We start from the raw sequence: 13,071 nt of genomic DNA, 5'->3' as shown, positions 1-13,071 counted from the left end.
TACATTGCAGTCTTTTAATACCAATAACAGTAGGGGAAGACTTGTGGCATGTATAAAAAAAAGTTTGCATGTAGAGGACAGCACTAAATAGGCATAGCTAACCTTGTGAAATAAGGTAAGTACCTGTCAGATAAATGTTTTCAGTATAGAAAAATTATAACATTTTTTTGTATGTCAGCTAGAGAGCTAGGTAAATTACAGTAAAGAACTGAGGAAATACAGATGTGTTTCATAACTACATCATTTATTACTACCATAGTTTTGCCAGTAAAGGCATCATCAAATACAGACTGAAATTTTTTTTTATGTGTTTGTGTGTTTAAGCAAAGAAAAAAAAATGCAAAGTTTTATGTATCTGTGAAATGGATAAAAACTAGACATTCTGGAAATTTTAGTAATAAATACATGACTGAATGTAAATCCAGAATGTGTGCTACATAACCAAACCAACTTAGCTCCTACCTACTTCTTACCTCAAATGATTCAGGGTTAATATCAAGGTCACTTCCAGTTCTTTGTTTAAAAATATATATAAATCCTACTACAAAACATTTCAGTCTGTACTTAATGATGGATTTATGAAACATACAGTTGTATTATTTTCCTTCAATTCTTTAATTATAGAGTTTCACCAAGTATCAATTATGTAGATTGTGGAAATAGTGAATTTCATACTTTTATATATAGTTTTTGCTGATATATATATATATATATATTTATAGAATAAACTAAAATACAGAAATTTAAACTTATTAGGTTATATAAGAAAACTTAAATAAAATTTATCTGCAAGATATGCACTTTGATTCACTAGTTGAGTAGTAATACATAATTTAAATTTCATGTTACATGTTAAATTACATTAAGGGTAAACAAAATGTTAAAATGTGGATAGGATTGTTGAGGGCTCTCAAAGGAAGACTGGTATCTGGTCATTATGAAATGGTTAGGTAATTAAATTCTGTTTTTTCTTCAGTTTTTATTAATAAAGACTTAAACAGTATTCTTCATCTTGAACAGTTGACAGGTGAAAACAAATTTAACAAGACAATTACATAAATTCTAAGTTTCTTAAAATAAACTTGGGAACTTGAAGATGATATGGCTCTTAAGCCACATGATATTTTCCTTAGCGTTTTAACCTTTTTGCAACAAGTTACAGGTCAATGGCCATGTCATCACCTTTGTTGACTTGCATTCAAAATTTATTTAACTACTATTCTGTGCATTTACATTTGGAATCAAGTTGTAGATTATATTTTAAACTTGAATATTATATATAAGTTAATTTCTTAACTGAAAAGTAAATATTAAAAGAATGCACCTAAAAGTAGATTTTAGCTAGTCACGTGATGAATACAGCACTGTTTAAAATTTGATGTTTATGATGTAAAAATGCTAAGTGTATGGTTTTGTACAAATTAGGAATTCAAATGACAAATATAATCAAGCTAGAATATAAAATAAGAACCTTATATGTTTTTATTTTGCTGAGATATAGCTGATGTACTGAGTCAAACACAGTGGCCCCATTCATCTTCTTCCACTGTTGGAAATGGCCCCTTATATACACTTCAATATATGGCATGTGAATAACTAATCAACAGCTTAGAATGTCCTTCTAATGGTTTTATCAGCCATTTTAATCTGTGAAAAGGCTATCATGTTCTCTCAAACCAAGATTTCAAGAAGATAGGTTGTGTCTTTAGTCTGCTTGAAGTTTCATATTTTTTAAACCTAAATACATCTTAGTAACTTAGCTTTATAAATTATGAAAGAATTCTATAGTCTCAATGTAGTTAGTTATTTATGATTCTTTTGGTTGTTCAACTATATATATAAAACATTAAAAAATTTTTGACATCCTTCACATGCAAAATTTTAAAAGGCTTAGCAAACTATGTCCAGCAGCAACTGACTTCAAAGGATGTAGCAAGAAGAGATAATTGTTTGCTTAACTGTTACTCATCTCCAGCACATTGATCCATTGATGTACCTGTTCCAGTTGAAACAAGGCATACAAAATTGTGTGGAACATGTTGATAAGTTGTATGCATATATCAAAGAGAAACCACTCAAATATTGGCTTGGCCAGGAGTCTGCAGTTGAAAGCTATGAGGATGCCTTCTAAAGTCATACTAACTCATCATATGACAGAGGAAGCATCAATAGCACTTGTATTCATGGTTGTTACAAGTCAGATTAGATATTACTGGATTCAGAGGTGAAAGAAAGTTCCAGTTATGATCTGGCCATCAATATCAACTTCCCAAATGGACATGGGTGATATTGATCAACAGTCAGCTAAGAAAGTCATTCAATAGGATATTCAGTGACTGAAAAAAAGTAGCATTACTTGTTTTCTATGATGTTGAGTTGTATTTTCCAGCAGAATGTTTAAACCACAGTTTGTTACTGTTACTCAATCATCACCAGTTGAGACAGTTGTTTGGTTGAGAAACAGTTGCTGAAAGAGTATTATGACCCTTACTATCTAAGCTATAAGATGGTATTATTTGCACCACGTAGTTAAAATGGTTTGTTGTTCACAGGGCTTAGCTCTCCTTGCTTTCTAAGCTATTCAGCAGAGTTTCACTAAGTGATATATCTGCTGAATGTTGGATGATAACTGTCTTATCTAATTTGTATGTAAGTTAGGATAGTCATGAGAATAAAAGAATGTTACAGTCCTAGTTTTATAATCTACTGAATGAATTTTTCAATGAAAAATATCATTCAACATTTTGAGAAGATCACTTTTAACGATGGAGCCATCCTCTATGTGGGAAGTATGAGTAATGTTTTATTGTAAAACTTGATCTTTTCAACTGTAGCAAAATTATTCATAGTGAAAGTTGAAGTAAAAGAAATAAAATAAAAACTTCATTCTTTTCTAGAATGACTACAGATTATAACAGACAGTTACTATTATTTATTATAAACAGCCTCAGACTCCAAACAAATTCAGTTCTGTTTTAATTTCATGTTATTATTTTATTGCTCTTTAATTTGGTCAAACTAGCATAAAAAAGAAATAAATTACATAGTAAAACCTGAGAGCAAATTAGGGTTAAACAAACTATCGAGTTACATCAGGTGATGTCAGTATGCATAGATTTGTCAGAGAAACGTTTTATTTAACTTTCTTTATTTAACTTTTATTATCTAACCCAATAAATTTCTAATTTTTACATTTTAGTTACATATGATAAAAATGTCAAGCAATAAATAAACATACATAAAACCAAGAAATGTGTCTCTTTTTCACTCAGGTGGATAGTTTAGTAAGTTTTTTTCCAGTCAAAGTGAAGAAATTCAACCAAGTGCAGGTAAACAGTGGGAGTAACAACGACTCTCTTAAGGTAGTCAAATGCCTTGTCATCTTATTAGTGACATGTGAAAGGATTAATGAGATTCTCACTGTCCCTATCTACTGTCTAGTGAAACCACAGCCTAGGGAATGAGCTTGAAGAAATTAAATTCTGGTTCTTGTATTTGAGAATATTTCTGCTTTATTTGCTATCTATGTCAGTGCAGAATTTGAATTTTAGTGAATACAGCCAGTTTGATGCAGTCTTTTTACACTGATATTCAGTGGCAAGAATCTGTTGTTTATGCACATAATTAGTTTTCTCACTTTGATAATTAATAACTGGGGTCCCATTGTTTCTATGTGTTTGTTATTAAATGGAAAGCTATACAGTAGGTTATTTGTGCCCACTTAGTATTTTTGGAGCCTGATTTACAGTGTCATAAACCTCCAGAATTACTGCTATCCCACATTTTGTTTTGTTTTCCTCTAAGCTAGTAAATCTGCAGTCAAATGATGTTGTTTTATATGTCATGTTGTCATTTGTGATCAGAGTGATAGGACTGAAGTAAAATATGAGCTTGCCCCTGAATTTTGTCTTTGTAATCTGTCTTTAAATTATTGTAAAAAAAAAGGTTACAAAATGTTTTTGTTGATTTTTAAACCATTTAATTACAAATCATGTGTTTGACAACACGTGTTTTTTATTAATTGATGTATACCACATATCAACTGCTTCATAACTCCATACTCTGCAGTCAAATGATGTTGTTTTATATGTCATGTTGTCATTTGTGATCAGAGTGATAGGACTGAAGTAAAATATGAGCTTGCCCCTGAATTTTGTCTTTGTAATCTGTCTTTAAATTATTGTAAAAAAAAAGGTTACAAAATGTTTTTGTTGATTTTTAAACCATTTAATTACAAATCATGTGTTTGACAACACGTGTTTTTTATTAATTGATGTATACCACATATCAACTGCTTCATAACTCCATACTCAATTTGATAGTTCATCCTTACAGCATTAAAAGTTAACTAGTAAAATTATTGTGAATCATGCTTACAGAATTAGACTGTAAACATGCATTTCTTGTAACACAAAAATAACTTGTGTTGAAATGTATACAATGTTATTAAATTGACAGTAGCTCCATTTATAGCAATTTATCTTAAGAGTTGAATAAATATTTCTGAGAAGTTGATATACCTAATTAATAACAGTATTAGCATAAGACGCCAATAGCAAAGCCTTGAAAATAAGTTTGATTCTGTCCTGGTTAGAATTTATTCACAAACACAAATTAAATAAATATATATATATCAATATTGTTCTGAAAAATAGTCATTTGCCACATATACAAGTTTGTGTTTTTTAACTCTGTGATGGAATATTCAGTAGGTTGCTGTCTACATATACAAAAGAATATATTTATGGTAAACCTGAAAACTTGTTGATTTACTAAGTGTCATGTTGTTACAGTCAACAAATTTGTGATGACAGGCCAAGTTGTTTAGAAACTGAAGGATTCTGGAAATTACTAAAATAAAGTTGATTAATTAAATTGCCAGAATTCTTCAATACAGCTTTTCCTCAAATTTCAAACATTTCAGAGGTTTTGAATAACAGTAAACTGCTGACAGCTAACAGTTTGGCTCTCCTGTATAACCTGTTTGCATGAGCTGATTTTACATTTTGTTACCTGAATGTGGGAATTCTATTTCCAGTTATTTTATAATCTCTGTAACAGACTTAGGCATAGGAAGCATAATTTTAAATCCCTGGTGCCTGGCATTGCTAGGTGATTAGGCCATTCCACTCACAATCTGCTGGTCGCTGGGTTTGAATCCCCTTCTCACCAAACACACTCACTGTTTCAACTCTAAGATTACTCTTTTAATTTACTGTTCCTTTTCTCAAACCATGTTGATTAGAATTTTAGGTTGAAGGAAATCAATTAGTTGTGATATGTATTCTTATGTGATTTTTCCTATGTTAGCCATATTGTGATAACGATTGAATGGAACATATTTTAGTTAAATGTTTTGGTTGTTGATAATTTTTGTGTTCTATCATGTTTTATATAGGTTACGAGCATGAAATCTCGATGATTTCTGAAGTGCATTTCAAACAGAAGTAACTGTTTATATATACCTTCTACTACTTTCTTTAGTATTGATGTAGGTTACATAATAATAACAATAAATGTTAAAATCAACCCTTGTCATTCATATAGTTATCACACTTTTGTTAAACACACATAAATATACTGCCTTTATAACATCTGAAGGCAACCTATTCTAAAGGCTAACCACCATGTTAAATAAATGAAATTGTCTTAGCTGAAAATGACTCCTACCCTGCCAAAATATATATTTCTGTTATCTAGTTCTAGTATTCTCACTGTTAAATGTAAAAAATGATACATCAATATTCTCAATTCTCTTTATAATCTTAAACACCTCAATCAAATCTCTCCACAAACTCTTCTTAGAAAAACAATTTGAGAGATTTCAGTGTGTCTTCATATGATAGGCACCATTCTAGCAACCCATCTCTGAAACCTTTCCAACAATTCAATGTCTTTCCTAAAGTAAGGAGCCTAAGACTGAATACAGTGTGTGGCCTAATGTTTTTAAGTTAGTTTCTCACATTGAAACATTAGTATTAAAAGTATAGTATACATGAATGAATCAGATATTTAGCCCAAGTATCAATTTCAGGTAAGTTGACAAACAAGTGGTTGACACTCCAGAAGATGTTTAGGGTAGCCATTGTGTTTTAAATTACTTTTGATGTAGGGAAATCTTAAAACTGTTAAATATGTCATATAGTGCTTGTAGGCTTTGTTAAGTTGACAGTAACTAAAACTAAATTTAGTAATGTACATAATTTAATAATGATACATCAGTTTATATACTGAATGTTGTTAAAGTTGATTTACTTTCATAATACTGAACAAGTGAAGTGTTTATTAAACAAGTGTTATATTATTGTGGTGTTTATGATTTAGCTACAATTTCTGAAACAGAAATTGATAGATGATTAAATGTTACTTATATAGTCATATGTAACTTAGGTGGTATTAGAAGGAAGTTGAGTAATAAAAAAAGGTTGTTTTATAAATAAAATGTGCCAGACCCTGCTTATATATTTTTTTAATAAGATGTTATGGAATATAAGTAAACTAACTGTGAGCCCTCATTGAAAGTTTACACAGTTGATAGGGTGTAAGCCATAAGAGTGGATACAGCATGAAAGTATGTGATTCAGAATTATTGTTTGTGATGCTGAGACTTTATTTTAATAATGTTATTAGTTCCTATATATTCCTTATTTCCTGTACATAATTACTGATACTGCAACTTACAAAACCTAAATAAAAATGATCTGTGGAAAAATTTAAAACAAGATGCCTTGATGATAATTTTTAAATATTTATCGAGAAACTGATATAAACAATTTTTTATAAAATTTCTTAATTTCTTAGCTCAATAAGTTTTGTGATGGTAAATATATCAGGCTGTTTAACACACTAGTACTCTACAGTAGCAGAGTGCAAAGTCAAAGTGAATTATCATATCAGTTTGTTCTAGGATAAAATAAAAAGTCTAAAACAATGACAAAAACTCATAGGATATTAAAGAACAGTTTTTGTTTGATTTTTTACAGTGGCAATTTTGTATGATAAGTTGAACCTGCTAATTTTTGGATCAGTTATTCATATATGTTTAGTACTGCAGAACTGAACCTGGTATCTTTATCTTCATACTACGCTAAAGGTAAAAATATTCATTAAAAATGAAACTTCATGTAAGAACTTAGCCAAGCTTTTATGTTTTAAATTTATTTGATTTGTACGATTTGTTTACTTTAATTAGGTGTGTGAAGAATACATGTATATGTTTGTTTAATATTAACAGAGAAAGACCCTATTGCCATTGAGCGCTCCAACCTTGTAAATGTAACCAAACTTGTGGTGAAAGAACTGATAGAATCGTCCCTGAAGTATGGTCGCATGTTAGACTCTGAATATGTTTCTTTGAACCATTTCTTTATCCTACTGGAACATGTGATGAGACATGGGTTAAAGTGTAAGTTGAAGGTGGTCATCAATAACTTTCTTTTTTTATATACATGAGTCATCTTACTTGTTTCATATCATATCTAGCTTTATGTGGTAACTTGGTAATAATTCTGATAACTGCATTATTTAAAGCATTGTAAAACATTCGTATTAAAGCAGAATACAAGCAAAAATCCTCTGCATTCATGCATTTTAAGTACAATTGGGTTAGCAATATGTGTAATGGTCTGTAGTTACAAGATGTACATGTATGTAATTTCTGAATCTGTGAAATTTGTGACTGAAAGATTTAGAGAAAAAAAGCGGTTCCAAAAAATCATATAAGAGTTTGTTGTTTTTTTTAAATAAAATAATTACTGGATATTTGTATAAGAAATTTAAAATATTCTATAAACAGTAGAAAAATATTTACTGAAGTTTTAATTTCCACTTAAAAGACTTTTCTTATAGTTACATAAGAGATTTATATTGTTGCTTAAAACAGTATATTTTCCTTTTTTTCAGCAAAGAAGGGTATTCTTGGATCAAAAAAAGAGTTATGGAATCTCTTAGAAACAGTAGAGAAGTACATACCTGAAGCTTCTGACATAACGTCTAGTGTGCGAGAACTGCCAACTGTGAAGTATGTATAAGAGATCCATATATAATTTTATAACATACATGTATGTCTTTAGGAAGATAAACTGTGGTATATTCCAGCTTTTTATAAGATACACTTTATTTGAATAGTTTTCATAACCTACTAATTAATATTACATAATTTTAGATTGATGTCAATATGAAACTATGCTGAACCATGACGTTTAATTCTCATTAGTTCATTCTATCACAGGATTAAACTTGTGAAATTTGTTTAACAACTCAATTCTCGGGCACTGATTGTAAAAGTATAATCGTGTCCATGCAGTATTAAGTATTTTTCTCAGATTGAGGATGTACTTGCTGTTTCTTTCAGATACAGATTGATATTTCTTCTCTTGTGTCTTACTGGTTCTAAACTGAACAGTTTCTGCTTGAGTTAATCTGTTGAATAGGTTTAAATGAACACCTTGAACAAGGGGAAAATAGAGCAGCTTTCTGATCCTCCCAATAAAATGTGGTAGATAAAGGAGAAGAAGTAAAGAGAAATAGATTTTTCAACCTGAAAACGAAATTGTAATGTAAAAATGTATGGTACCCTAAAAAAAGGCCAAAGAAAACACTAAAAAAGTTGATATAATTGACTAAAATCTCATATTTTATACCAAAAGTTATTTCTGTAATAATTTTGTATATTGTTATGCAGTTATTCTCAGCATAAACAACCTGAAAGAAAACATTAATCGGCGAGATATTTAAAAAGAAATATGTTCATATCAAAGCTTTTTATTCAGGAAATAATTTGATAAAAATGATATGTGATAAAATATCAAACAATAATCATTGAATTGAGTTACTGAAGGTTTGTCTGTAATACTTAGAAGCAACTGCAGTTTCAGGAAATGGATTACTTCAGTGAAATTATGATGTGTATTAGTACTTGTATCATTTGTGTTAGAAACAAATTCTTGGTTCATGTTTAACAATATTTTCACCTCACTTAACAAATGTGTTAAAACATACTGATATTGGATGTATAAACTTGTCTTTCATATATTCAGTATTTATAACCTTAAATAATTATTTGCTTGTTCTGTTTTATCTTGTTTGAAGATTTTTCTGTTAGTTGTTTTAAAAACTATACACCTCTCAGGAGACAGTTTTATTGTTTTGAATGCTGTCAGGACACATCTTGGCCGTGCTCGAGCCTGGCTGAGGCTTGCACTGATGCAGAAATCTCTTGCAGACTTCTTTCGTTTCTTGACTGATAAAAAGGAAGAAATTCTAATGTAAGAAAAAAAAAGGCTGTAAAGCTTTTATCTGTACTTGTGTAAATAAGACATTGGTATTTAATATTCATGATGTAATCCTTTGTTTCAACATAATATGAAATTATTTATGAAGTAATGATGAAAATAAAACTATTTTATTACTATTACAAGTACTTTTTATTGTACAACTCAAGTTTATATGAAGTATTAATTTGAAATAATGAATTTTGTATGTAATAGCAGGTGAGGTAACATCTAATATTTCTTTTAAAAAACATTGTGTAAAGGTTATGTGGCTTTTTTTTAAGAGTTTGGAGAGCCTTTTCACATTTAAAACATGATATGATGAAGATTGGATGAAACCAACCTCTGACTGGAAGATTTTACTTTTGCAAATTTTATATTGTGCATATGTCATAGCCAGACTGCTAAATGCCCTTTAATATTATATTTTTCATATTCATTTGTCTTTTTAACTTTTAGCAAGTTTTTTTGTATCTACAATATCCATAAACATTAATTGTTTAATTCAATTTAGTTTTAGTACTTGAATGATTTTTTTTTCTATTAAACAGTGATGTAATTTACACTGTTTACTTTAATGTTCAGAGAGTTTTATGAACCAGGATCACTCATGTTATCAGAAGAAGCAGTAGTTGTGGGTGGTTTGCTGGTTGGTCTCAACATTATTGACTGTAACTTGTGTGTGAAGGAAGAAGATTTGGACTCTCAGGTACATATGCCACTCTTTATTTTCAGTATTACCATAGATTAGTCAGAAAAAAGATTTTAACATTGTCTTTTGAAGTTTTAGCTTGAAAGATTTGTTGAGTTGAGGGTTATGATTCATTTGGTCATTAACCTTACACATTTTACTAGTAAAATTAAACTTCATTAATTTATAGTTTATTTTGCTTGTTTTATCTTTCCTCCATACATGAAAATGGTATGTACAGAATATTTATTAACATCATTTTCATTATGCATTAAACATTTGTTATTATAACAGCTATGAATTCATCAATCTTCATTTCTCTTGTAATGAGACTTATTTATATGAGAACTATATAACATCTTCATACTGTTTTAAACCTTAGGTAACTTCCTATATTAAAAAGAATAATTACACTATGTAACAGAATGTTTACTTTACTTGTTCCTGGGCAGAAAGTGTTATTTCCCAATTTCTTATGCCTAAAGTAAATAGAAAAGACCTATTTTTCTATTCAAACTTTGCTTTTGTGACCTGGGTAATGAAATTTTCAAATTTACCCATTTTCCAGAACATTCCAGGTAGATTCAGTGCTGAGCAGCTGATAGAGAATTTTCTCAAACTTACAAGAATTTTCGAGAACTTTCCAGAATGTTGTAGAACTTATGAGAAATTTCAAAATCCTTTTAGAATTTTCGAGAACTTTCCATAGTAATATATATATACAGGGACTCACCACTTCAGTTTTGTTCTAGCTGCCTAAGTGAAGTCATAGACATATCTGATTTTATCAGAGATTACATCAAGAAGTTGCAAGCATTCTCCAGATGCATTCTGCTATGTATGTGGCCAATTTATTGAGACAAGAACAAATATGTACTCTGTGACAGCATTTGCTAAAATGTGTGAAGCCTACAAGGCATATTTCGGCATACCTGTCAGGGATCAAGACAAACCCTGGGTGCCACATTTTACTTGTGAGCACTGCAAAAAAAACTCTAAAAGGTAAGACAAATAATTTTTGCATGTTTGAAAAGTAAAATTTTATATTATACAAATTTTAGACCTTTTAAAATTTGGTGCACCTCAAAGAGGAATACAACAGCATCAAGACTTTGCTAGAAGCCTTGAAGTATGATGAGTATGGCTCGGAGGTTATCAGAGACTTCAAAATGGTGGCATTCCTGATGGGTCTCCAAGGAGGCTTTACCAAGTTTCCCTGTTATCTTTGCCTTTGGGACAGTAGGGACACCACAGCACACTACAACAGGAATGCTGGCCACAGTGTACTGAGTTCTCTGTGGGGAGACACAATGTCAAGTGTGAGCCACTAGTGAACCTCCAGAAAGTGTTGTTCCCACCATTGCACATAAAATTGGGTCTTATGAAACAGTATTTCACAGCTCTTGATAAGGAGTTTGCAGCCTTCAAGACTTCTTCCCTAAGCTGTCTGAGGCAAAGGTCAAAGCTGGTGTCTTTGTTGGACCACAAATAAAGAAGATCCTGGAGTGCACAGAATTCCCCAAGAAGCTCAGTAGGAAGGAAAAAGAAGTTTAGAGCAGCTTTGTTGCAGTGGTTTGGGGCTTCTTGGGCAATCACAAGGCCAAAAATAATGTGGAATTAGTTGAGGCTTTGGTGATGAACTATAGCAAAATGGGCTGCAGGATGTCCCTGAAAGTCCATATCATTGATGTTCATCTTGAGAAACTCGAGGAGAACATGGGAGCATACTCAGAGGAGCAAGGTGAGCACTTACAACAAGATATACTAGACTTTGAATGCTGCTACTAAGGAGTGTATAACAAAAACACACGATGGGAAACTATTTGGGAGCTGATACGTGAAAGTGATTTACATTACAGTTGCAAATCTTGAAAAACTACTCAGTTCTAAGCATTTTTGTTCATTTTTGTATAACTTTAGTATAAATACATGGAAATTTTGATTCATATGTTGTTTTATTCTGGCCTTATATAAATGAAAATATGCAAATTTGTCAGTTTTTACATAGAAAATAGGTTAATTTCTAAATTTCATTATCCAGGTCACAAAAGCAAAATTTGAAGGGAATAATGGCCATTTTCTGTACTTTTACAACATAAGCAATTAAGAAATAACACATACTATCCAGAAACAAAATTTGTGTTACATAGTGTTATAGTTAGCATCAATATTATCCAACAGTAACATTTGATATACTGTATAAACATAATTATGAATATATATTTATACACTTAGAGAACAGCATTAGTATTTTCCTGTTCACTAGACCATAATAAAAGTGGAAGGCAACCTTAACTTACTATAATTATTTCTTTTCCTACAGCAAGGAGTAATTGACTTTAGTCTATATCTTCGAGAAAATAGCCATAGTGAACCTCTTCCTGAAGGGTAAATTTCTCACTTGTTTCTTTATCTGGTCTTCATTTTTTGTTCCATGTCACTACTGTAGAATATTTTGAAAATGACTTTTTCTTAAAATTAATTATTAGTCATCTGATAGAAAAAATGTTGTATACAAAGACATCAATTTTTTTCCAAATAAAAGAAAAGGTTATACTACAAATCTGTATAAAGACAGATTAGTGTAGTGTAATTTTCATCAACTGACAGGCTTGTTACTGACTTCAAAATAAGTACTTGTTTGAAACATCATCAGGGAACTAAAATAGAAGTACAGTTTTTTTGAAGTGATATATCTCTAAAAGACAAATTTATTTATTATATTGCATTTTTCTACTTATTCAATATATACATAGTTATCCACTGTAGAATTTTATGTAAACAAGATTTGTTCTACTTCCAATTTCTTTGTTTTTAGTTGCTTAGCAGAACACGCAATATAAATGTTTAATTGCTTTTTAAATATTACTAATTCATAGAATATATATATATATATATATATATATTCAACTCACATCAAGCATACAGGTAAGAACACTTATTTTGTAAATCTATATATAATTTTCATTGCATTTACTGTGTTTTGTCATTGTTACACATGCATACCTTTATTTGATACACTTGTATCGGTTTGTATGCAAATTCTAATATTTTATAATTTTATTGCTTATGTGCGTGTTTTGTGTGAAACGTAGATGAACAGTGTTA

General features: G+C 30.3%; 1 protein-coding gene across 2 annotated transcripts in view; it reads left to right on the top strand.

Annotated features, from left to right (window-relative positions):
* The window catches only part of LOC143253648 (RUN and FYVE domain-containing protein 2-like), an 80,736-nt gene that overhangs the window by 24,937 nt on the left and 42,728 nt on the right, over positions 1 to 13,071 (top strand). For both annotated transcript variants that reach the window (XM_076507844.1, XM_076507845.1), the window contains 5 exons: positions 7,235 to 7,405; positions 7,903 to 8,020; positions 9,162 to 9,266; positions 9,858 to 9,981; positions 12,287 to 12,351. In XM_076507844.1, the coding sequence (XP_076363959.1) occupies positions 7,235 to 7,405; positions 7,903 to 8,020; positions 9,162 to 9,266; positions 9,858 to 9,981; positions 12,287 to 12,351 (583 nt within the window). The remainder of the gene's footprint in view (positions 1 to 7,234; positions 7,406 to 7,902; positions 8,021 to 9,161; positions 9,267 to 9,857; positions 9,982 to 12,286; positions 12,352 to 13,071) is intronic.

Source organism: Tachypleus tridentatus, chromosome 6 (genome assembly GCF_004210375.1).
Source record: "Tachypleus tridentatus isolate NWPU-2018 chromosome 6, ASM421037v1, whole genome shotgun sequence".
Lineage (NCBI taxonomy): Eukaryota > Metazoa > Arthropoda > Merostomata > Xiphosura > Limulidae > Tachypleus > Tachypleus tridentatus.
The sequence above is the reverse complement of the archived record's forward strand: the minus strand, read 5'-3'. Positions and strand labels throughout refer to the sequence as shown.